General features: G+C 52.9%; 2 protein-coding genes across 2 annotated transcripts; both read left to right on the top strand.

The window, feature by feature from the left end:
* The first annotated feature begins 5,650 nt into the window (after nt 1-5,650).
* Nucleotides 5,651-18,477, top strand: LOC115615152 (olfactory receptor 14C36-like). The gene is made up of 2 exons (XM_030502997.1): nt 5,651-6,394; nt 18,464-18,477. Exon 1 carries the CDS (start codon nt 5,651-5,653, stop codon nt 6,281-6,283), a length of 633 nt encoding a protein of 210 aa, XP_030358857.1. The 3' UTR covers nt 6,284-6,394; nt 18,464-18,477.
* On the top strand, nt 16,014-16,993 carry LOC115615361 (olfactory receptor 14C36-like). Its single transcript, XM_030503448.1, has one exon. It carries the CDS (start codon nt 16,016-16,018, stop codon nt 16,991-16,993), a length of 978 nt encoding a protein of 325 aa, XP_030359308.1. The 5' UTR covers nt 16,014-16,015.
* Nucleotides 18,478-26,105: the final 7,628 nt, after the last annotated feature.

A 26,105-nucleotide genomic window follows, 5' to 3' on the forward strand; every position in this document is an offset into this window, starting at 1 on the left:
AACCCACAAGTACTGCGACAGACACATCAGCCGTTGGAATGCCAAGGACAGGCACTGTTGCTACTACAAGCCCATCAACATGAACTGTGGCTAATTCAGACCCAGGCAGAAGCACTGCAGCTACTCCACCACCATTTTACTGCTCTGCAGCTACTCCAACTCCGGGAAGGAGCACTGCCACTACTCCTAAGCCTGCAACATATGCAGTGGTTATGTCAACCCTAGCCACAAGCACTGCAGCCTCTCCAACATCAGTGACACACACTGCTGTTACTCCAACCCCATCGACAAGCAGTGAGGCTTCTCCAACCAAAGCCATAAGAACTGTGTGTACGCCAACCAGGGTGACAGGCACATCGGCTACGCTGTGTGTGCACAGCGGGGTGTGTGCTTTGGGGGTCAAGGTTGTTCCTCCGCATTGTCGCATCACTCGCCCTCGTTCCCTGTCATTGAGGCTGGTTTTGGTTGACGCTGAAATACGGCAGCCGATGTGGCTGGGGTTCTGCAGACGCCACAACCCACATGCACCCCCCGCGGCGCGTGCACACACACGCACACACACATGCACACACACCCCCACACGCACACGCGTATACACATGCGCACACGCGCACACTCACACGTGCACGTGCACACACACGCATGCATGCACACAAACACACACACATACATGCACACACATGCACGCACACACACGCATGCACATACACCCGGGCGCGCACACAGGAGCACACACGCACTCTTGAACGTGTGCACACACTTGCATCACATGCACACACTTGAACGTGCGGCCACACAGACGCACACACGCACACACCCATGCACATGCATACATGCAAACACATGCACAAACCCACGCACGTGCACACATATGCACACACACATCACACACACACATGAATGTACACACACGCACACACGCACAGAGATGAACACGCGCACACGCACACACGCACACACACGCACACGTGCAAGTACACACACGCACACACATGAACACAAATGCACACACACGCACACATGCACGCAGACACATCTGCACACACACATGCACTTGCACACACATGAACACACACACGCACACACACACAGGTGCACTCCCAGCAGTGGGCATTCCCCATGTGCCATGCTGAGGCATGTTCCCATGTGGGAAACTTCTCAGAGAACCTCAGGTTTATCCAGGGTCTGCAGCCACACTCCAAGGGACACCTACTCCTCCTCCACCTACAGACATCAACTGCTCTCCATTGCTGGGCTCAGTCCTGCTTGTAAGGATTTGTTAAAGCCCTGACCCATCCCCCTGCTTCTTGCTGACTTCCCTCCACTCTCTCTCACCTCCCTACACACTGCTTATTGCCACTAGTAACTAACTGAAGAGTTAAGAACCTCTTAAGGCTTTCCTCAGGGGGTGGCCATGTTTCTCCATTCACCATGGATGGATCCCAGAAAGGCCACTTGAGGAAACCCATTAAGATGTGTGAGGGGAGGACTTCCCTGAGGCACCTCTGTGCTCTTGCAGGTCAGAGTGCTTTTGCACTTAGGCTTCAGGAGTTCATTTGGTGCCATTCCTTTGGGGTTCATTTCTTGAAAGACAAAGCTTTGGGCTGATCTGGATCCCCCGAGGTGGCCTATTGTTCCACAGCACTTCTTGGTGCTGAGAAACTTCATTTCTTCAATGTTATTGCTGTCATTCACTCTTACATGACAAGGTAGCCCTAACTGCACCGTGGGTAACCTCTGGCAGGAAGCTGTTAGACCAGTGCTGCTTCTCTCTTTGCTGACTGTTATCATTTAATGGCAACAGCTCTCTCCCAGGAGGAATGCTTCTTTCCATGGGTACCTGGAGAGACCATTCCTGTGCTGGTAGGAGGCTGCCCTGTAAGGCCTGTCAGACTTGCTCATGCTCCTTCACCATCAGAGCCGCTTCCCATGGAACCTCCTGGATCAGTCCCCAAGCAACTCCAAGTCTTCTCCTCTGGAGTCCAGAGTCTCTTCTCTGCTGCTGACCTTCCTCACACCCTTTAGCTTCTGAGTCCCCCCTGTTGCGTGCTCATACCAGCCAAGGCTGACACTGACAGACACATCCTGACCAGCTTTTCCTTGGTGGCCAGGATCAGGTCCAGGGCAGCATCACCCTTGTTGGCCCGCCCTGCATCTGTGTTAACAGGTTGTCCCAAGACCCTCCAGACTGTTGCACCCTGTTGCTTTGCCTGGCCAGTGAATGCCGGGGCAATTCCAGTTCCATAGGAACCTGCTCCTTAACCTGGAGACTTCCTCAGGTCCTGACAAAAGACCTTTTCTGTTGCCCCTCCCTGATCAAGTAGTTTGTAACTGTGAGCACAATGTCCCTCCTACCGACTCCTCTGATCCCCAGTGACAAAAGCCAACCCAACCTCTCGCCGGTCACATAGAGGACCTCCAGAAATCCAAGCTTCCCCTTCATGCAGGGGGCATCCACCCTCCTCATCCTTCTTGTCTCCATGGCTGGAACCTGCTGGGGTTCCAGGCATCAAAGGGACATGAGATTATCTGTACAATTCTCCCCTTACAGAGCTAGATCTAAGGAACAGCATTTTAAATGATGCCTCCCAGAGTCCAGTGCCTTTCTTCCTGGGACAAGAACAGACCAGCACGTCCTGGGGAAAAAAATTCTCTCAGCACCTTGGATGCAGCCCCTTTGGTCCCAAGCACTGGTAAGGGTGTAGTTTGCAAAATAACCCCTGGCTTGATCCCCATCCAGCTCTGGTTTTTCCCCTTTCCCATCCAGAGTCCTGCCTTAAAGCACAAAGGCCTGGGAGACCTTGCTGGTGGTAGCTGAGGCAAAGAGGAGATAGGCTATCTGAGCTCTACCTGCATGCACTCCTGCTTTACTTAGTAGTAGTGCTGTGTTATCTGGTTTCTTCTTTCACTGTTCCTGAAGTAGCAGCAGCTCATCTTGGTGCCCTTGAATTCCCGTTTGAGTTGTATGGTGTTTTGCCATGACCCATCACTGTGCTTGGAGGATGCTGTCTCTGAAGGCCAGATGGACTCAGTCACACAGTTAAAATGCTTAGGTTGTTCCTTGCTTGAACCATTAAGGCAGTGAGTAAAGGCGCTGCAGTGATGTACTTTGTGTTCACTCAATGCCTGCAGCTAATGGGTGGCAGAATGGACAGATCTTGCTTCACTGATAGCAACTGATGGCTGATGCCTCTGAGTGCTACAAGAATATTCCCAAAGATATTGTCCTGCCTCTACATCAGCCTGCACTTATTTTTGACCTATCTCTATTACCCGCATGTAACTTTGACCAGCCCTGTAATGCCACATATCACCAGAGATTTGCATCTGGACACCTCCCTCCTGGCCCCCATCACTGTCAATGACCATGGGAGCTGAGAGAAGGAGCTCACATGTAGGTGACTTTTTAACGAACACCTGACCAGAGGCAGGAGAAATCCCACCTCCTGTGGGTTTGTGGTGAGCCTGGGAGGGAGCTGAGTCCCCTTCCAGCTCCAGGGCTACAGTCCCAGGAGGAGATGCCTCAACTAACCAGGCCTAATCCATTCCATCAGCAGGGGTAAAGGAGATCCCTGCCTCTCCTGGTCTGTCTCTCCTGTCTAATGATGGGAGAAGAAACAGGCTGCCCACAGAAGTGGTTGTGTCACCATCCCTGGAGGTATTTAAAAGACATGTAGATGTGGAACTTGAGGCCATGGTTAATGGAGGACTTGACAGTGTTTGGTTAATGGTTGGACTCTATCTTAAGGGTCTTTTCCAACCTAAATGATTATACAATTCTAAGAAAGCTGATGTTCAGACCAAGCTCTGTCTCTCAGCAGAGAAATGACACTGCAGTAAGGCAGTGTGTCTCCCACCTGAGGGAGGGAACATCGCTGTTTCCTTCAGGCTGTTTAACATGATGTTCCGCTGGAGCCCCAGGGAGCCCTGGAGGGAGCCCAGAGGGGCAGAGGCAGTGCCACCTTGGGCTGGGCCTCTGCTGCTGAGCTGGGCCGGGCTCCTGGGATGCAGAGAGATGCTGGCAAGCGGGCAGCACTGCAGAGAGACAGCTCTGGCCAGGAGCAGGGCTGGGGCACTGCCTGCAGGCACCGAGGGGAGACCTGCGAGCCTCAGAGAGCTTAAAGGCGCTTGGCAGTGGAGGATGCTGAGAGCTCCCTGCAGGAGAAACCTTCCCAGCCCTGTGTGTGGTAAGGCTCTGGGTGCAGGGCAATGCAGCTGCAGTTCCTGGAGGGATCTCCTCAAGCTGCTGCCTTGGACGGTCCATAGGATCTGTCAGGAGGACTCTCCTAGTTTCTCTATGTACATAAGGAGGAGGATGTGCTCCAGAGCAGGGCTTCCCTGTGCACCATGCGAGGGACAGGGCATGAGGGCTGCCTTCTCCCGGGGATGGCTGTGGAGGTGTATATTGGTGGGATGCCAGGGACTGTTAAAGGAGCACAGAAAGGAAAGGATCCTGTTCTATCAATCTGCTGTGTGTTTTCTGGGTGGACAATGGGACATAGAAATTAATGTCTCAATTCAGGAGAAGGCACTGAAATTCCAAATCCATTAGAATAGTTACTTTTAGAGGTGAATAACCAGGGCGCATCAGAAATCAGCACATGGTCTCACAGGCAGCACCACCAGGGTTGGTGTGAGGTTCCCTTCAGAGCCTGCACAGGCAGAGATGCCCCTGGGCAGAGCCCTGCTGCCGGGAGGGGTGTGCAGGGCAGAGCTGAGCACACAGCCCATGGCATGGGCTCTGGCAGCACTGAGAGGGAGCAGAGGTGGGCACAGAGCAGCAGCTCCTGGCAGGGACAGCTCCAGGCAGCAGAGCCATGGGCAGGGAGTAGGGGGAAAGTGCAGCCCAGGCCTGGGGAGGGTGCCTTCAGGCAGCTCTCTTGGTGTCTGGCACTGGAGGTGGCTGCTGGCCATGCTCTGCTGGGCAAGGAGCTGACTGTCTCTCTAGAAAGTGCAGGGCAGCTGAGAACCAGAGTGATGGACTCTGCAGCAATCTTGAGTAGGCACTAACCCACAGGCAGCTGAGCCCTTTTGTCTGTCCCATGCTGAAACTCTTCACAATTGCCTTCAAAACATTAGAAATTTTATACCTAAAAATGTCACTTATCAGGTGTGACACTGGAGAAACAAACAAACCAATCAACCTCAGAGACAATCATGACCAAGTCACGCTGAGCCTGTCCTCTTCTGTCCAAAAGTGTTCACAGTAGTGAGTGTGTAATTCGACATCTGTATCTCATATCCGTCCTGTCCTAACCTGTCACTGCCTTTTTCTCCTATGACAGTGCCCCGTGCCCAGAGGCAGCAGATGTCCAACAGCAGCTCTATCACCCAGTTCCTCCTCCTGCCATTCACAGACATGCGGGAGCTGCAGCTCTGGCACTTCTGGCTCTTCCTGGGCATCTCCCTGGCTGCGCTCCTGAGCAGTGTCTTCATCATCACCAGCACAGCCTGCGACCAGCACCTCCACACCCCCATGTACTTCTTCCTGCTCAACCTCTCCCTCCTGGACGTGGGCTGCGTCTCCACCGCTGTCCCCAAATCCATGGCCAATTCCCCCTGAAACACCAGGGACATCTATATGGGATGTGCTGCACAGGTCTTTTTCTTTCTCTTCTTGATCACAGCTGAGTTTTCACTTCTCACCATCATGTCCTATGACCGCTATGTGGCCATCTGCAAGCCCCTGCACTACGGGACCCTCCTGGGCAGCAGAGCTTGTGTCCACATGGCAGCAGCTGCCTGGGGCACTGGGTTTCTCCCTGCTCTGCTGCACACAGCCAATACATTTTCACTACCCCTCTGCCGAGGCAATGCTGTGGAGCAGTTCTTCTGTGAAATTCCCAAGCTCCCCAAGCTCTCCTGCTCACATTCCTACCTCAGGGAAGTTGGGCTTCTTGTGGTTAGTGCCCTGATTGCTATTGGGTGTTTTGTTTTCATTGTGGGGTCCTATGTGCAGATCTCCAGAGCCATGCTGAGTATCCCCTCTGAGCAGGGACGCCACAAAGCCTTTTCCACGTGCCTCCCTCACCTGGCCGTGGTCTCCCTGTTTATCACCACTGTCATATTTGCCTACCTGAAGCCCCCCTCCATCTCCTCTCCATCCCTGGATCTGGTGGTGTCAGTGCTGTACTCGGTGGTGCCTCCAGCAGTGAATCCCCTCATCTACAGCCTGAGGAACCAGCAGCTCAAGGATGCTGTGAAGAAGCTGATGACTGGATGTGTTTCAGCAGTCATACACTGCCTGCTTTCCTCTGCAAAAGGCTCCCAGTGTAGGTCATGACAGGCCAAATCTGTCTTTCCTGCTTTATGTTTGATTTCCTTTTTCCACTTATGATGTTATTGTCTTCAAAGACATGCCAGTATTCATCCCCTGCTACTTCACTGTCTGCCAGTCTTGTGTGGTCCACAGACTTTGTGTCAGTGGGGGTGTCTCTCATTGTGTTTAAGCAAAGTAAATGATCCTGCAGCAACTTCTCTGTGATATGTCCTCACGTGAAGGGGAATGAAATCAACTTTCTGGCTGCTCCAGCTCTGGGATGGCTGCTCTGCGCCTGGAGCAGGAAGAGCTCTTGAAGACGCCAAGGGCCAGGGCTGTTGTGCTGGTGCGGGGAGATGGGATGGCATGGGGGGGCTGCAGAGCTCTCAGGGAGTCCTGGGGAGGAGAGCAGGGGACACAGGTGTCCCGGCAGGGGACTCACCTGCACTGGCACAGGCTGGGGCTGCCTGGCTGGGATCAGCCCATGGCAAAGGTCTGGGTGGGCAGGAGCTGGACAGGAGGCAGCGTGTGCCCTGGCAGCAAGGGAGGACAGCAGCATCCCGGGCTGTACGACCAGCAGCACGGCAGGAGAATCATAGAATTATAGAATCAACCAGATTGGAAAAGATCTTTAAGATCATCAAGTCCAACCATTACCCCAGCACTGCCACCACTAACCCATGTCACTGAGGACCTTGGCTACACGGTGTGTGAACCCTTCCAGGGACGGTGACTCCACCACTGCCCTTGGCAGCCTGTTCCAATACCTGAGAACTCTTTGGAGAAGGAATTGTTCCTCATCTCCATCTAAACCTCCCCTGATGCAGCTTGAGGCCATTTCATCTTGTCCTGTCCCTTGTTGCTTGGGAGCAGACACCAGCCCCCTCCTGGCTCCATTCTCCTGTCAGGCAGTTGTAGAGAGCAACAAGGTCCCCCTTGAGCCTTCTCTTCTCCAGACTAAACCCCCCCAGGTCCCTCAGCTGTTCCTCATCACACTTGTGCTCCAGGCCCTGCACCAGCTCTGGTGCCCTTCTCTGACCCTGCTGCAGCACCTCAATGTCTCTCTTGTAGGGAGGGGCCCAGAACTGAACACAGGATTCGAGATGCAGCCTCACCAGTGCCCAGTGCAGGGGAACAATCACTGCCCTGGCCCTGCTGCCACACTGGTGCCAATACAAGCATTCCTGTGCCCTGTCCTCACTGCATGAATGGAGGGGACTGCGGGTCTCTGTATCCCAGCACTGCGTCTCCTCCCAGGTCGACTGAGTGGTGGGAGTGGGAGAACCTGCTGTGTGGGGGGATCATTCCTTCTAGGACTCAGTAGAGGTGGGGTTTGGGGTCATTTAGGGGTACCAGCAGTGTTGGGAGGGATGGAGATGCCTGGGGTTGGAGAACTGCTGGAGCACATCCTCTGCCTGTCAGCTCTCCACTTGGACACATGACTAACAGTGAAGATCCCTGTTTGCCACAGACGCAGCAGTCTCTATGTGCAATATTGCCTCCTACATTCTCTGTTTAAGGGCACCATATATATTTATTTAGGGACTTTTCATCAGGGACTATAGCGATAGGACAAGGGGCAATGCATTCTTGCTTAAACAGGGGAGATGTAGGTTACATATAGAGTTCTTCCCCGTGAGGGTGGTGAGGCGCTGGCACAGGGTGCCTCCCAGCACTGAGGGAGGACTCCTGCACAGCCTTGTGGTAGAGCAGCCTGCAGCACAGGACGTAGCCAGGCCCGTGGTGAGGGGGATGAAGGAATGACGGTGGGAAAGCAAAGCTGAGCCCCATCCTGACTTGCATCTTGTCCTGGTTTTGGCTGGGATAGAGGTAATTTTTTTCCTAGGAGATGGTGCAGAGCTGTGATTTTGTGAGGATAACGCTGGTAACACGCTGATGCATTAGTTGTTGCTCCGTAGCACTTGCCCTGACCAAGGACTTTTCAGTTTCTCATGCTCTGCTAGTGAGGAGGGGTGCAAGAAGCTGGGAGGAAGCAGAGCCAGGACACCAGAACTAACCAAAGGGATATTCCATACCACAGCATGTCATGCGCCCTGTAGAAACTGGTGGGAATTAGCTGGCAGGGGCCAATTGCTGCTTGAGTCAGGCTGGGTATCACTCAGCGAGTGCTGAGCAATTGTATTGGGCATCATTTGTCTCTCTCATTCTCTTATTATTATTTTTTTTATTATTATTATTAGACTTTATCTTAATTATTAAACTGTTCTTATCTCAATCCATGGGTTTTACCTCATTCCCAATTCTCCTCCCCATCCCACCAGCTTAGCACTTAAGGTGCTGGCTGGGCTTAAACCATGGTCATCCCGCAGCACTGGGTGTCCAGGGAGCAGCCCGGAAGGGGCTGTGGGCTCCTGTAGCTCCCCCAGCACTTACATAGATGTAGTAGTAAGTGTCCAGGTCTGAAAACTCCTCTTTTGGAGGGAGGGAGGAAGAAGACACTTGTGCAGCAGGTTTCCAGGAGGCTTTTCTCTTGGTCTGCCAGCCCTGTCTCCACTGAGCTGCAAAGAGAGAGGGCTCCAGTTGGACACTGGTGCTGGGAGCAGTGCCTCGAGGACTCGGGCAGGGGGACGTGGAGCTCTGGGGTCCCCAGGAGGGATGGGCAGTGTTGCGGTACCTCAATTCTGCAATGGCATCCATGGCGAGATGCCACACCTCTGTGCACAGTTGGTCCATGGGCTCCAGTTGGAGCAGTATCTATAGAGCACAATGGGGATAAGGGACCTGGTAGATGCCAGCACCCAGTGCCACCAGTACTGCCCTCACTGGGTGCTGGTGCTTGAGGCCTTGCCTCCTTCCACATAGTGTCTCCAAGGGGGTCCCCTCACCTTGATTGTCTCTGCCAGATGGCGTTTGTGGCAGAAGACATCCAGCCCCTGTTGCAAGCCGCAGTACCTAGCGGTGCTCAACAGGCAGCAGATGCTCTCAAGAAAGCCAATCTGCTGGTGTTCATCGTGGCATTCAGGGAGGGAACAGTGACACAAACAGGGAGCATGAGAGGGGACAGTGGGACTGGAGCTCTGGGGGTGCCCTAGTTGAAGCCAGCACCCACCAGCACGCACCAGCAGAGCCCTGTTCACAATGGCCATGCTTACCGTTCCTGGGCTGCCTCAATGCGCTCCATGTTGTCCTGCTCCAGTACATACATGGATAACCAGGTGGCAATCTAACAGAGGAAGAGAAGAGCTGTTGAGAGGCTCCGGTGGTATGAGACCAGAGGAAGGAAATCTGCCCTCCACCAGCATGCCAGGGAAACGTGGTGTGGTGTCGAGCACCATAGAGTCACAGAATCATAGAATGGTTTGGGTTGGAAATGACCTGAAGATCATCCAGTTCCCAATCCCCCTGCCATGGGCAGGGACACATCACACTAATACTGGTGTCCTCAACATAAGAAGGACATGGAGCTGTTGGAGCAAGTCCAGAGGAGGCCACAAGGATGATCAGGGGCTGGAGCACCTCCCTTATGGAGACAGGCTGAGAACATTGGGGCTGTTCATCCTGGAGAAGAGAAGCTGTATAGACACCTCAGAGCAGCTTCCAGTGTCTGAAGGGGGCTACAAGGCTGCTGGAGATGGGACCTTCATCAGGGACTGTAGTGATAGGACAAGGGGTGATGGGTTTAAACTGAAACAGGGGAAATTCAGGTTAGATATGAGGAAGAAGTTCTTTACTGTGAGGGTGGTGAGGCCCTGGAACAGGTTGCCCAAGGATGCTGTGAATGCTCCATCCCTGGCAGTGTTCAAGGCCAAGTTGGACAGGGCCTTGGGCTACATAGAATCGTAGAATCATAGAATGGCTTGGATTGGAAAGGACCTTAAGATCATCTAGTTCCAACCCATGCCATGGGCAGGGGCACCACGCACTATACCACGTCCTGGTCCCAGACCAGCAGGGCCTCTCACTCACCAGTCCTCAATGGCAGGACCAGGGATTCCTCATAGAGCTCCAGTGAAGAGTTGCTCTTCTGGGGAGCCCCATCTTCCTGCCAGGCCTGCCTGGGCATTCTGGGGGGTATCTCCACCATCCTGTGGGATAGAGGAAAGGGGTTGGGGTGGTGAAGGGGGAAGCTTGGACCAAACGCATCAGGGCTGAGCTCAGGAGCAGCCCACTGGCTCCTTGCTCCTGCCCTGTCCCATCACCATCTGCTGCACTGACCAAAGCAGTGCAGTGGGGTGTCACACATGTCGTCACAAAGGGCCCCATATTGACCTGTTGCCTGGGTGACCCATTCTGGTTCTAGACTGAAGCTGTGGGAGAACCTGCTGCAGGACCATGAGCTGGGGCTGTCACCCAAAGCAACACCCCTGCACCGCAGCACTCTGTGTGTGTGGATCCTTCCTTCTGGGACTCAAGAAAGGTGAGGTTTGAAGTTGTTTAGGGGTACCAGCAGTTTTGGGAGGGATGGAGATGCGTGGGGCTGGGTGGGTTTGGGGTACAAGGTGGATTTTGGGGTGTTCTAGGCGTAGCATGGGGATTGGAAGGGATGGAGATGCCTGGGGCTGGGTGGGTTTGGGGGCACCAAGTGGCTTTTTGGGTGGCTTATGGGTACCAGGGATGTTTGGAGGGATGGAGATTCCTGGGGTTTGTGGAGCTTGGGGTGACCAAGTGGGGTTTTGAGTGTGTTAGGGGTACCAGAGGTGCTGGGAGGGATAAAGATGCCTGGGTTTGGTTGGGTTTTGGGGTACCGTATAGTTTTGGGGTGGCTTAGGGGTACTGGGATGGATGGAGATGCCCAGAGCAGGGTTGGTTCCTGAGTACCAGATGGATTATGGGATGCTTTAAGGGTACCAGGGCCATTGTGGGGGAGCAGGAATGTTAGGAGTGATGGAGGTGCCTGCGACTGAGGTGAACTAGGACCCCCGTGTGAAGACACGAAAGCTCTGGGGCCGGGAGGGGTGGCAGAGCTGTAAGGTGGGCATCAGGCCTGATGGGTCTGTGGTGGCTGTGGAGGGTGCCAGTGGCAAAGCTGCAACTGCAGAGCTCTTGCAGGTGATGGAAGCTCCTTGAAGGAAGCTGCCTGGCTGCAGTTTATTGTTTGGTCAAGCTCCTTGGGTGTTCCATAAGCTGTTTCATACATTTTCTGACCCATTTCTGGGTCATTTTTGGTGACTTCTTTGCATTTTCTCTCATTCATGACTTATCTGGTTCTCTTGAGGGAGTCTGTCCTATAGACTGTGAAGGCAAGTGGACTGAAGAGTCTTACCTCAGCTCTTCCCACTCATCTCTCAGGCAATGGACAGTGGAGTCCCAGTTCAGCTCCTCACACCCTTTTCCCAGGCAATGGACATTGGAGTCTTATCTCAACTCCTCCCACCCATCTCTGAGACAATGGATTGGTGGAATCCCACCTCAGCTTCTCACAGCAACCTTTGAGACAATGGATGGTGGAGCCTGGTTTCGGTTCAGTCTCTCACAGCACCCCGTGTCTCAAAGATTGCGTCTAGCCCCTTCCATGGCGAGCAGGTAGTCGAGAACCATGTGATGGTGGAATATTGTCATCCGCGTTTGCCTGGCCTGATTCACAGCTACAGGTTGGGCAGAGAAGTGATTCAGAGCAGCCTGAAGACTTGTGGGTGCTGGTTGATGAGAAGCTCTCCATGAGCCGACTTTAGTGTGCGCTTGGGCCCAGAAACCAACCATATCTTGGGCTGCACCAAGAGGAGCATGATCAGCAGGTCAAAAGAGGTGATCCTGCCCCTCTGCTCTGGTGAGACCCCACTGTGTGCACTCTGTGCAGTTCTGGTGTCCTCAACATGAGAAGGACATGGAGCTGTTGGAGCAAGTCCAGAGGAGGCCATGAGGATGCTCAGGGACTGGAGCACCTCCCGTATGAAGAAGACAGGCTGAGAACATTGGGGCTGTTCATCCTGGAGAAGAGAAGCTGTATAGACACCTCAGAGCAGCTTCCAGTGTCTGAAGGAGGCTACAAGGATGCTGGAGAGGGACTCTTCATCAGTTTGTTCTGATTTATTCATTACCTTGAAGAACCAGCCCCATCTTGCTCTCAACAGAGATGTCCCAGTATACAGCTTACAATTAACAGAGTGGGTTTGATTTACAACTTAGCATTTCAGCTTACAATTCCCCCCTCTGAGATTCAGAGAATACACATATATCCTGTAAGTCTCAGCACATATTAGTTTCCCGTATGCAATTCCAAAATGCCATTGTGAAGAGCAACATTGAATCAGGCCTGCTAGGGTACAAACACAAATAACTCTTCTTATTACAAATTCTTTAACCATGTCCAATTTAGTAAAGAGTCCCAGTTCAGTTCCTCGTACCAATCTTTCAAACAATGGACAGTGGAGTCACATTTCAGTTCAGCCACTCACAATGAGATGGGATGGGATGGGATGGGATGGGATGGGATGGGATGGGATGGGATGGGATGGGATGCAATGATGAGACGGGATGCAATGATGAGACAAGATGCAATGCGATGAGATGCGTTGAGATGCGATGCGATGCGATGCAATGCGATGTGATGCGTTGAGATGCGATGCGATGCGATGCGATGCGATGAGATGAGATGAGATGAGTTTAGATGAGATGAGATGGATGAGATGAAGATGCAATGAGGTCAGATGTGACGCAATGCGATGAGATGTGATGCGCTGCCAGGAGATGAGGTGAGATGAAGATGATATGGATGAAGATGAGCTGAGCTAAGATGATGACATGAGATGAGATGAGATGATGTGAGATTAGGATGAGATGAGATGGGATCTCCCCACACACACCCCATCTGATGAGGAGGAAAATACACTTGGGGAGGGGAGAGGAGAGGTCAGAAGTTCCTGGTCAGAAGTTGTCTTTCCGTAGCTTTCTCTCCGCTTTTGCTGACATGTGGGTACCAGCAATCCAGCTTGCTCACGAGCGAGCCAATCACTCTGTGAGCTTCACTCCATCAAGACCCAGACACAGGGACAACCCTGGTCTTATACCCAGCTGTGTCTACCTCAGCGCCGGTGCTTTGTGACATCATAGGTGGTGGGTGATGTCACAAGAGCCAAGGCTGCGCCAGGTTTCGAGGCAATGTCCAACCTGAGCGGGAGCAGGTTTTGCTCCTCTGCACCAGGGAAGACATCCTACACCACCAGAACATCTCCTCCCATCAGAGGAGGCAGCTCTTTGCATTCCACTCAAGAGTGTCAGCTTTGGGAGCTCAGGTGCCCTGAGGTAAGAATGTGAGCAGGAGAGCTTGAGAATCTGGGGGATTTCACAGAAGAACTGCTCCACAGCATTGCCTCGGCAGAGGGGTAGTGAAAATGTATTGGCTGTGTGCAGCAGAGCAGTGAGAAACCCAGTGCCCCAGGCAGCTGCTGCCATGTGGACACAAGCTCTGCTGCCCAGGAGGGTCCCGTAGTGCAGGGGCTTGCAGATGGCCACATAGCGGTCATAGGACATGATGGTGAGGAGAGAAAACTCTGCTACTATAAAGAAGGCAAACAGAAAGACCTGTGCAGCACATCCTGCATAGGAGATGGCCCTGGTGTCCCAGAGGGAATTGGCCATGGATTTGGGGACAGCGGTGCACATGGAGCCCAGGTCCACCCCTTCTGGCCACCAGCGAGCCCTGGCTCTCCGTAGGGCCAGCACACGGTGCCCATGAGCCCAACCTCCCTCCCATCGAGGTTTGCAAATTCCCTTTCTCCACGGGAGAGGACAGACATTGTCTGCGTGGCCATCAAGGTGATGAGAGACTCCAGCATCTTGGAGAAGCGGGTGGCTGGAGACATTTGGGATCTGGTCACAAGAGACCTTGACTTCTGGCTGGCAGATGTGAATGGCATGTGGCTGGGTTGCCATGTCCTTCAGTCCTGTCAGGCCTTCTTCCTCCTTTCCTCCCAAACCTAAGAAGTGTCTTGAAGCCACCTTCATGCAGCAGAGAGGGATGGGAAAGGGATGGGGCAATGGCTGCACTCCAGTGGCAGCAGCACCATCCTCCCCTGTGTTCCACTCTCCAGATGCCAAGCATGGTAAGGAGCATCCATGAAAGCCTGCAGCAGAGCAGCAGAGAGTCAACCTGACACAGGCTAGACGCCCTCCTTATCCTGCTGTTCCTCAAGCACCCGAGGACATTGACCATCAGCATGGTTACTCAATGTTCTCTTGAGTGACAGCTATCAGCCTTGAGGGCTTGTTCCCTGTGGGCAGAGGGGCCCGGAGACTGCCAGACCCAAAGGGTGCTGCAGGACACCCCCGAGGAGCAGGGCCTTCCATCTCACCGCTCTCCTCCCTGCCTCTGATGGCATCTGATGACCGATGCCTCTGGCTCATGGCAGCAGTCAATGGCACATAGGACCCAAATCATGCTGACTGCAAGAAGGTCCTTCCTGGTCATGGTCTGGGTGTCGTGTCTAGGATGGAACATTGAAATCTTAATCTTTGACTTAACTCTGCCCCTGAGAAATGACACTGATGAAAGAGATGCATCTCCCTCCCCATATGAGGAAAGGAACATTGTTATTTCCTTCAGGCTGTTTCCCTGGAGCCCCAGGGTCCCCTGGAGGGAGCCCAGAGAGGCAGAGAGCTTAAAGGCACTTGGCAGTGGAGGATGCAGAGCTCACGATGGGAGAAACCTTCACTGCTCTTTACATGGTAAGGCTCTCTACATGATAAGGCTCTACATGGTAAAGCTCTCTACATGGTAATGCAGATGGATGCACCAGAGCTCTCTTCCTATTGTGTAAACGCCACAGCTTATAGGATCTTTCTGCTCTGCTCTCCTGGCTTTCCTGGTGTTGGCAGGAATGGTGTGCTCCAGAGCAGGGCTTCCCTGCTGCACTGGCAATGGGACGGCTGCCTTTCCAAGGGGATTTTCCAAGGGGAAGCTCAATGCTATAAAAATAAAGAGATTTTCTGTGTTCTCAGTTTCCTATTTGTGATGAATCTGGGGGTAGAAATGAAAAGGAGCTCTCATGCTTGAACAAGTCTCTAAGACTCCTGAGGTCTAACTTGGAGTCTGTGATATGAGCATCCTGAAGTGCCTTCAGCCACTCCTCTGCCTATGGACAGATCTTGAACTGACCTGCTCTTATCCTGCTGCTGGGGCAGGGGAACGCTGTCCTGAGGTCTGTTTTGCCTTTGGCTGTGTTAGTGCTGTTGTTGTCTAGTTCTTGCTGTCAGGCTTGCTGGGATGGGAGTTTCAGCTTCAGAGTCACACACAGATCTTCTGGGTCCTTTCATGGAGGTGTGTGTCTATGGGAACAAGCTTCCCAGATTTCCCCAGCTGTGGGCAATGCAGTTTGTGCATCTAAGGAATGAGCTTCATCTCCCTCAATCAAATGCCATCACTGGGACACTTGGTTGCCCCCATCAGGTTTTCTTCCAAGCTCCAGGACTCAAACCTCTCTTAGAGCATCCCTGTGTTACCTGAAAGCCCCAGGATTCAAACCTGTTCTAGAGCATCCCTGTGTTATCTGAAAGCTCCAGGATTCAAACCTGTCCTAGAGCATTCCTGTGTTACCTGAAAGCCCCACTTATAAACACAGAAATGCCACGACGGAGCAAATGCTGTTGGGTTTGTGACATGACATGTGTGTCCTGGGCTAGAAGTGGGGTGCCAGCAACAAACAGGGCTCCAGCCATGGAGCCAAAAGGAGGACTCACAGAGCAGTGTGTCTGTGTCTAGGAGGTGGAGGGTCTGTGGGAAATGGGTTGGATTTTAGTCAGTCTTCCATAACCTGTGACATTTCCCCTATCTTAGGGCCCCAAGCCCAGAGACATCAGATGTCCAATGGCAGCTCCATCACCCAGTTCCTCCTCCTGTCATTCACAGAAACGCGGGAGCTGCAGCTCTGGCACTTCTGGTTCTTCCTAGGCATCTTCCTCACTGCGCTCCTGGGCAGCGGCCTCATCATCACCAGCACAGCCTGCGACCAGCACCTCCACACCCCCATGTACTTCTTCCTGCTCAACCTCTCCCTCCTGGACCTGGGCTCCATCTCCACCACTGTCCCCAAATCCATGGCCAATTCCCTCTGGGACACCAGGGCCATCTCCTATGCAGGATGTGCTGCACAGGTCTTTCTGTTTGCCTTCTTTATAGTAGCAGAGTTTTCACTCCTCACCATCATGTCCTATGACCGCTATGTGGCCATCTGCAAGCCCCTGCACTACGGGACCCTCCTGGGCAGCAGAGCTTGTGTCCACATGGCAGCAGCTGCCTGGGGCACTGGGTTTCTCACTGCTCTGCTGCACACAGCCAATACATTTTCACTACCCCTCTGCCGAGGCAATGCTGTGGAGCAGTTCTTCTGTGAAATCCCCCAGATTCTCAAGCTCTCCTGCTCAGACTCCTACCTCAGGGAAGTTGGGCTTCTTGTGGTTGGCTTCTGTTTAGCACTTGGCTGTTTTGTTTTCATTGTGGGGTCCTATGTGCAGATCTTCAAGGCTGTGCTGAGGATCCCCTCTGAGCAGGGATGCCACAAAGCCTTTTCCACATGCCTCCCTCACCTGGCTGTAGTCTCCCTGTTTGTTAGCACTGGCACATTTGCCTACCTGAAGCCCCCCTCAATCTCCTCCCCATCCCTGGATCTGGCGAATGCAGTGCTGTACTCGGTGGTGACTCCAGCAGTGAACCCCCTCATCTACAGTCTGAGGAATCAGGAGCTCAGGGATGCTGTGAGGAAGCTGACGACTGAATGTGTTTCAGCAGCCATACACTGCCTGCTTTCCTCTGTAAAGGGCTCCCAGTGTAGATCATGACAGGAGAAGTCCATCCTTCCTGCTTGTCCTGGGTTCAGCTATAGCAGTCATTTTTCTCCTTCTTAGGGGCTGGTGCAGTGCTGTGTTTTTGACTTTCAGCCTGGTAACAACGCTGATAAGACACTGATGTTTTTAGTTGTTGCAAAGTAATGTTTACCCTGATCAAGGACTTTTCAGTCTCATGCTCTGCTGGGGAGGAGGGGAAGCCAGGAGAAAGCAGAGACAGGACACCTGACCCAAACTGGCCAAAGGGGTATTCCATACCACAGCACGTCATGCCCAGGATAGAAACTCAGGGGAGTTACCCAGAAGGCCCAGGACGCTGCTCGGGTCGGGCTGGGTATCAGTCGGCAAGTCGTGAGCAATTGTATCTGCTCCCTTTGTTATTTCCCTTATAATTATTGTTATTGGCGGCAGCAGTAGTGGGTTTGTATTATACCTTAGTTACTCGGCTGCTCTTATCTCAACCCGTGGGAGCTACATTCTTTCGATTCTCCTTCCCATCCTTCCAGGAAGAAGAGGGGGAGTGAGTGAGTGGCTGCGTGGTTCTGAGTTACCGGTTGGGCTTAAACCACGACAGTTCTTTACATTTGTTTTCCTGTTTCCACTCGTGACGTTGTTGCCTTCCAAGACATGTCAGTATTCATCCCTTCCTACTTCAGTATCTGCCTGCCTTGTGTGACCCACAGACTTTCTGTCAATGGGGGTCTGTCTTTGTATTTAAGCACAATAAATGATCCTGTAGCAACTTCTTCTCTGTGATATGTCCTCTGTGATATGGCAGGAGTGAAGGGGAATGAAATCAGCTTTCTGGCTGTTCCAGCGCTGGGATGGCTGCTCTGTGCCTGGAGCAGTAAGAGCTCTTGAGGAGCCCAAGGGCCGGGACTGTTGTGCTGTTGTGGGGAGATGGGATAGCATGGGGGGGTTGCAGAGCTCTCAGGGTGTCCTGGGGAGGAGAGCAGGGGACACAGGGACCCTATCCATCGCAGGGGAGTTGGAACTAGGTGATCTTAAAGTCCTTTCCAGCCCAAATTATTCTATGGTTCTATGCAAGTGCCAGAGGGAGAAGGCTGGTTTGTGCCCTTGGTTTGAGCAGACCAGGTCTGCTGTCACCATTCAGCCATTGGCCATCTCTCTCTGGCCATTTCCACACTGCTCACCTTGGGTTTAAGGTGAATCTTGAATGTGTCCCATGCTGGGGAGTCACGACTTCCCTGGGGAGACTATTCCAATGGTTGATTGTTCTCATTGGGAAACATTTTCCTCTTGTGTCCAATTGGAATTTCCCCAGGAATAACTTGGACCCATTGGCCCTCATCTTTCCCATGGGACTCCTTGTCGAAAGGGAGTCTCCATCTTTGCAGTCACCCTTTAAATACTGGAACATAAGGTCACCCTGAGCTTTCTTCTCTCAAGGCTGAACAAGCCCAGCTCTCTCAGCCTTTCCAAGTCCTTGGATCACCTTTGGAGCCCTTCTCTGCACCTTCTCCAGCCTGTCCACATCTGTTTTGTATGACAGAGACCAAAACCGAACCCAGTATTCCAGGAGTGGCCTGACTGAGTAGAGCAGGATAACGTCATCTTTATCTCTGCTGGTGCTGCCCTTGTTGATGTAACCCAGCATCCTGATGGCTTTCTTTGCACACGCAAGTGTTTTCCACACTTCCAGCTCATCCAGATCCTCCTGCAGGGTGGCTCTCCCTTCCAAAGTGTCCACTTCCCAGCTTAGTTTGGTCTCATCAGCAAACTTCATCAGGGTACATTTCGTCCCATCATCCAGATCACTTATGATCAACAGTGTTGGGCCCAATATCAATCCCCTGGGGACCCCACTGGCACAGGTCCCCAGCTATAGGAGCATTAGGTGCCTAAGCAAGGTGTCCTGGGTTCAGCTATAGCAGTCATTTTTCTCCTTCTTAGTAGCTGGCGCAGTGCTGTGGTTTTTAACTTTCAGCCTGGGAACAACGCTGATAACACCGACGTTTTTAGTTGTTGCTAAGCAATGTTTACTCTGGCCAAGGGCTTTCTCAGTCTCATGCTTTGCCAGGGAGGAGGGGAAGCCGGGAGGAAGCAGAGACAGGACACCTGACCCAAAGTAGCCAAAGAGGTATTCCATACCATGGCACGTCATGCCCAGTATATAAACTGGGGGGGAGTTACCCGAAAGGTCCAGATCACTGCTCGGGTCGGGCTGGGTATCGGTCGACGGGTGGTGAGCAATTGTATCCTCTCCCCTTGTTATTTCCCTTATCATTATCATCATTGGTGGTAGCAGTAGTGGTTTTGTATTATACCTTAATTACTGGACTGTTCTTATCTCAGCCCGTGGGAGTTACATTCTCCCGATTCTCCTCCCCATCCCTCCAGGAGCGTGGGGAGGAAGAAGTTGTGGAGTGAGCGAGTGGCTGCGTGATTCCGAGTTACTGGCTGGGCTCAAACCACAACACAAGGTCAGATCCCGGTATTGGTATGGATGTTCCAGTGCTTCCCATGTGTGGGTGAGGCCCAGAACCAGCTTTCTGTCCTGAATATCTCCTGTGGGAGCAATGGCTGGATGTCTTCATCATCCCCAGAGATCACTATATGCAGAAAGCACATGATGTGGCTTAGCAAATGCAGATCTCCATGTTGGTGATCTCCAGAGCTTGCCAAGGCAAGGGCATGCCCAGCAGCAGCAGTGTCGAGTGCTTGACAGAGCTCTATGTCCAGCCACCGCTCTCACACCAAAGGTTCCAGAACAGAATCATACAATCAGAGACTGGTTTGGGTTGGAAAGGACCTTAAGATCATCTAGTTCCAACCCCCTACCATGGTGAAGGACACCTCACACTAGACCATGTCACCCAAGACTCCGTCCAACCTGGCCTTAAACACTGCCAGGGATGGAGCATTCACAGCATCCTTGGGCAACCTGTGCCAGTGTCCCAACCCCCTCACAGTAAAGAACTTCTTCCTTATATCTAATCTGAATGTCCCCTGTTTCAGTTTGAAACAATTGCCCCTTGTCCTATCACTACAGTCCCTGATAAAGGCCTTGCTGAGGGATATTCACTCCACCTGCTGAACTGACACTATAGGAACAGCCTACAACTACTTGAAGGGTGGTTTCAGAGATGATAGAGGATTTCTTGGTAGTAGAAAGAGAAGGAAACCTCTGCAAAGTGCAGCTTGGAAGGTTCAGACTGGATGTGGGGAAAGAGGAATGTCACTCCAAAGGTGGACTTGTGGTGCAAGAGGTCACCAAGAGGGAGTCTGGATCAGCCCATGGCTTTGTGTTTCAAGGAACAGAGAACGATGGCAAGGCTGAAAGGCCCAAAAGAACAAAAGGTCTCTGTCCCCTGGGCTATGGCAGTTGCCTCTTTCAGCAAGGCCTGTGAGGAGAACTTTCATTCTCAAGATTTCAGGCCCTGCTTCTCCAAGGGCTGTGCTCAGGGCTTGGCCTTTCTGCTTCAGCAAACCAACCAAAGGTTTTCTCACCATCAGACACCTGCATTTTGCCTTTGTCTCCCTGTAATCACAGCCTCCAGTTACTTGCTTTAACAAGTCCCTGGGGAGGCTTTGTCAGTAACAGCCCCCAGTGGGGCCCATTAATGCTGGTAGGACTTGGGGCTTTGCTTCTGACTTGAACTTCTTGAGAGATTTCTTCAGTCTCCTCTCATTACCTGAAGTTCATGGATTCAGCCCAAATATACCAATGGGGCTCATTAAAACCCTGATGAAAACCCTGTTGTTTTTGTCAAGTCTTCCAGATTGTCTTCCAGGGAATTGGGGAGGCTTCTGAGTGCAGGAAGACGACAAAGAGCATCTGATAAAAGTTATTTGAAAGGGTTTATTTTACTGTTTTTCATTTTAGAAATACCTATTCCATTGCTGTTGATCCCGAGTGTCTCATCCCGAGGCCTGGACAGGCAGGAAAAGCAGCCCTTAAGGTCCAGCGCTGCACTGAGCAACTTGCTCCTCACCTCCCCACCCAACATTGCTCTCATCATCCACCTGGGACTTGCATCACTTCTCCTCACATCCCACTTCTCCACTGAAGCTGGCGGCTGGATGGTGCAGCTGCTGTGCACCAACTCCCAGCCTGGCTGCCTTAGAGACCTGCCTGCCCACAGGCACAGCAGGATTGTTCCTCTGGACAAGCACAGCAAAGCAAAGCAAAGGAAAGCAGGACAAAGTGTCCTACACAGTAAAATACACTTGGGCGCCACATGCCTGGTACAAGCAGCGCCTCATAGGGTCACGTTCCTCCACAGGGACAATCTCATGAGAAATGTTTTAGAGACACAGGTAGATAGAAAAAGGTAGCTGTGAACATGATTGAAGAGTTGTCCAAGGAGATGATTAGACCATAGAAGGACTTGTAAGCCTTTCCTGCCTGACGTGAAGAGTAACGGGCAGGGCCTTTGACTAGACAGCAAGCTGAAAAGAGGGCTTCAGAGCTGTCGTTGTGTCCTGGACAGGGGAAAATCTATGAAAGATGAGAGGAATGAAGCACGTAGTGTAACAGGCAGGACAGTGGCAGTGCAGTTACAGGGGAAGATCATCATTCCTTTGGGATCCCCCTTGTGACAGGTCATTGGATTGGCAGAGGTCTCTTGGGAGAGAGGACAAGGACGTCTTGCACTTACTTTTGAAAAAAGGCCCCAAGTGCACCCCAGGGTAGCACAGGCTGTACAAGCTGCATTTGGTGAGGCGTGTGCCAGCATCAGAGTCCTCTGGGGTGACATTTCTGGGCACCTAAAAGCCGTACGAAGGGTAACTCCTGCCTGGCCAAGCTGAGAACCTGCAGTTGTGAATGAGAAGGCAAAAAGTGGATGTGGTTTCCCTCAGCTCCAGCACAGCTCTTGACACGGTCTCCCTCAATGCTGCTCTACCCAAGGGAAGCCATTGCAGTCTGGGTGGCTGGACAAACAGGAGGGTGAAGCACTTGTGTCAGCAGAAACAGCTCCAAGAGTTGAGGAGCCAGCAGGGACATGCCAAGCAGCAGGAGATGCAGGTGCCTGCTCCTGGGCTGTCGCCTCCGCAGCCACCAGGACACCACAAGGAGCAGCATAAGCCAGGGCCCTTCTCCTGCCCCAGTATCCACAGAGCCAACAGTGCCACCATCAGTCGGGAATGTTGGGCAGCTCCAGCGGGCATTGCCAGAAGCTCCAAGGGCAGCTCAGCATTGTGGAATGTCCAGTGGGTTGCCGCTGGTGTTGCCAGAGCCTGCCAGGATCAATGCAGGACATGGACAACCGGGTATATTGATACTACCTGATTCCTATCCGTGAGCTGATCCATTGATTGGAGAGCCCAGGAGTGCTCAGCAGGACCCGCTCACTCTTTAATAGCCCCATATGGCTTGTGTGAACATCTAATGCAGAGTGCAGACTAACAGGAGACTATCGTGGCCTGAATGAGGTCACGCCACCACTAAGCGCTGCCGTACAGGACGTGCTGGAACTTCACTGTGAGCCGGAGTCCAAGGCATCCAAGTGGGATGACACAATTGATGTTGTCAATGCATTGTTTCAATCCCTTTGGCAGCAGAGCGCAGGCCCCTGCTGGCAGAGTGAGGAGGAAGCGGGATCCAGCAGTGGCAGCATCCAGCTGGTGGCAGTCCCTGGCTCCGAGCCTGCCCAGGCCTGGGGAGCCCTCACTCCCCGCTCTGCAGTGGCTGCCCCAGGCAGCCCTGGGCTGGCTCCAGCGCAGAGCTGCTCTCCTGGGGAGCCCCCAGCTCCTGCCAGGCCACCCTGGGGCGGCTGCGGGATCTCTCTGCCCCCCTACGCGATGGAGGGATGTGGGCAGGGGGAGGGAAGGGCAGCGCAAGGGACGGGACCACACCGGGGAGTGTCACAGACCGGGTCACAAAGGGCCCCGCTGTGACCCGCCACCGAAGGCGTGAGGGGCAGGGCGTCCAGTGCAAGCTGGACCTGGAGCTGGGATAGTCCCTGTGCCAGGAGCTCTCCTGCTCTCGGGAACCTTCTCTTCAGCTCTCTTTGTACCCAGCCTGGATGTGCTGTGCTTCCTCCAGCTGCCATGGCCCTCAGTGGGCAACGGGGGCACTTGCTGGATCTGCTGCTGCATGCCTGAAGGGAAATGGACTTGGAGCTGTGACTCGTTGTGCTTCACAGGGCAATGGTTCAGGGAAGTAATCCTGGTGGGGATAATTGAAAGGGCTTTACTAGTGACTAATGCTAATTAATCCGTGCCTGAATTAAAATCAAATGGGAAAACAATGGTGATTAAGCAATAATTGAATTTTATTTCAAAAGTGGTTTCACAATTATTTGAAGATGCTGTAAATGATAATTCAGCTTTATCTTGACAGGGAGAGGAGATGAGATTAGATGTCTGGAAGAAGCTCTTCCCTATGAAGGTGGTGGGACACTGGCACAGAGTGCCCAGAGAAGCTGTGGCTGCTCCATCCCTGGCAGTGTCCAAGGCCAGGCTGGACACAGGGGCTTGGAGCAACCTGCTCTAGTGGAAGGTGTCCCTGCCCATGGCAGGGTGTTGGAGCTGGATGAGCCTTTTGCATGTGAACGAGCCCTGTGGTGCCAGTTCTTGAACTGCAGGTACTGAGAGAACAAAGGAGCCTCTTAAGAAACAGAAGGCACGAGAAAACCCCAAGTTTCTGAGGGCACTGGAGGCCCCACTGTCCATGGAGGCCCTTGTGTTTGTCTTCAGAGTAGACAAGCCCTGACCCCCAGCACCTGGTAAAGGAGATCCTTTCCCTCCTGCACCACTCAGGGTTCCCTCGGGGTCAGCGGGAGTGTGTGGGTGCAACTTGGTGGTAGACTGTGTTGCTTTGCACACAAAGCTGTGATTTTCTGGGCATTTGGCAATGCCTATGAACTCCTCACAACCCATTTGGCTTCTTTCATAGCCCTGCTCACTGTCCTCTATCCCTCAGATGTCCCAGTTCCTTGCTTGCATCCTCCAGGTGGTCCCAAGACCTTCCAGACTGTTGCACCCTGTTGCTCTGCCTGGCCAGTGAATGCCGGGGCAATTCCAGTTCCATAGGAACCTGCTCCTTAACCTGGAGACTTCCTCAGGTGCTGACAAAAGACCTTTTCTGATTTCCTTCCGTGGTCAAGAAGTTTGTAACTGTGAGCACAATGTGCCTCTTACCGACTCCTCTGATCCCCAGTGACAAAAGCCAACCCAACCTGTTGCCTGTCACACGGAGGACCTCCAGAAATCCAAGCTTCCCCTTCATGCAGGGGGCACCCGCCCTCCTCACCCCTCTTGCCTCCATGCTATACCTCCGGACGTTCCAGCCATCAAGGGGACGTGAGATTATCTGTACAATTCTCCCCTTTCAGAGCTAGATCTAAGGAACAGCATTTTAAATGATGCCTCCCATTTGGACCCATGGACTGGTAAGGGTGTATTTTTCAAAGTTATCACTGGCTTGACCCCCATCCAGCGCTGGTTGTTGCCCTTTCCCATCCAGAGTCCTGCCTCAAAGTACAAAGGCCTGGGAGACCTTGCTGGTGGTAGTGAGGCAAAGAGGAGATAGGCTGTCTGAGCTCTACCTGCATGTACTCTTGCTTTACTTAGTAGTTGTGCTGTGTTATCTTGTTTCATCTTTCACTGTTCCTGAAGTAGCAGCAGCTCATCTTGGTGCTGTGTGGGTCACGGTTAGTCACAGCTCCAGATTTGCCCAGAACATTTCCAAGGGGACTCTCCAAGGGGAAGCTCAAGGCAGAGATTGCTAGAAAGACAAGGAACTTTTCTGAGCCTTTGTTCTCAGATTCCTGTTTGTGATGAATTTGGGGGTAGAAATGAAAAGGAGCTCTCATGCTTGAACAAGTCTCTGAGACTCCTGAGGTGCAACTTTGGGTGAGCAGCAGGTCTGATATAAGCATCCAGAAGTACCTTCAGCAACTTCTCTGCCTATGGGCAGCACCAGCATCATCCATCAGGCTTGGTATGACCTGCCCTTCTCCACCTGCAAAGAGGAACATGTGCCCAGGCAGTTCCCTTAAAATAGGCAGGTTTGTGGAGGACCAAGATGAGTGCAGAGAGGTTCACATGAGGTCTGTGAGCACTCACAGTGAAAAGACATGGGACAGGGAAACACCCCCCAGCTGGAAAATGTCCAGGTAGCAGGGATATGATCTGGGAATGGGAGAAACCTAAACCCAGAACTGCTGTGGCCGGGAGAATTCAGAGCTATGCGTGTGAGCCCTTGTATGCAGAACCCTTCCTCTGAGCAAGCCCCCTTGGCTCCTCTGCCTCCCAGCACAGCTCTGCCCTCAGGGCTGGGGATCCAAGGCGTGACCTCCCTCCCCTGCAGGCAGAGCTCCCACAGAGCCATGGTGCCGCTCCGCAGCCACGTGCCCAGTGCCCTCTGCAGAGCCCTGGGGCTGGGAGCAGCTGCCCAGCAATGCTGGTGCTGGGAAGTGGCTGCACGGCTGGGGCAGGGGAACGCTGTCCTGAGAGCCGGCTGCTCTGCCCGGGCCTCTCTCAGCCAGGCCCATGGGAGATGCTGGGAACTGTGAAACCCCTGGAACTGGTCAAGTGCCTTTGCCATTCCCATTCCTTAGCACTGGGAGCGCAGATGCTGACACCCTTCTGCGTTAGCACGTGCTCCATAGGGGAAAGTTGAGCACCAAGACTGGTCCCTGAACCTCCTACCTCTGCAGAGTATAAGCGATGGATCAAGAGCCCATGGGCAGATGATCTGCTCTTCACTGCACACATGGCCAGCACCAAACAGGGCTCCAGCCACGGAGCTGAAGGAATGTCTCATAGAAAAGAAAAGATTGTCTGTGTGCAGCAGGTTGAAAGTCTGTGGGAAACAGTTTGGATTTGTGTCCTGAAAGTCTCCCCTAACCTGCCACTGCCTTTTTCTCCTATGACAGTGCCCCGTGCCCAGAGGCAGCAGATGTCCAACGGCAGCTCCATCACCCAGTTCCTCTTCCTGCCATGCGCAGACACACGGAAGCTGCAGCTCTGGCGCTTCTGGCTCTTCCTGGGCATCTCCCTGGCTGTGCTCCTGGGAAACGGCCTCATCATGACCAGCACAGCCTGCGATCAGCACCTCCACACCCCCATGTACTTCTTCCTGCTCAACCTCTCCCTCCTGGGCCTGGGCTGAATCTCCATCACTGTCTCCAAATCC

The sequence above is a fragment of the Strigops habroptila genome, chromosome 13, assembly GCF_004027225.2.
Source record: "Strigops habroptila isolate Jane chromosome 13, bStrHab1.2.pri, whole genome shotgun sequence".
Classification (NCBI taxonomy): Eukaryota; Metazoa; Chordata; class Aves; order Psittaciformes; family Psittacidae; genus Strigops; species Strigops habroptila.

Coding starts and splice junctions, on each gene's coding strand:
- LOC115615152 (XM_030502997.1), top strand. CDS start 5,651: ATGTCCTATGACCGCTATGTGGCCATCTGCAAGCCCCTGCACTACGGG.
- LOC115615361 (XM_030503448.1), top strand. CDS start 16,016: ATGTCCAATGGCAGCTCCATCACCCAGTTCCTCCTCCTGTCATTCACA.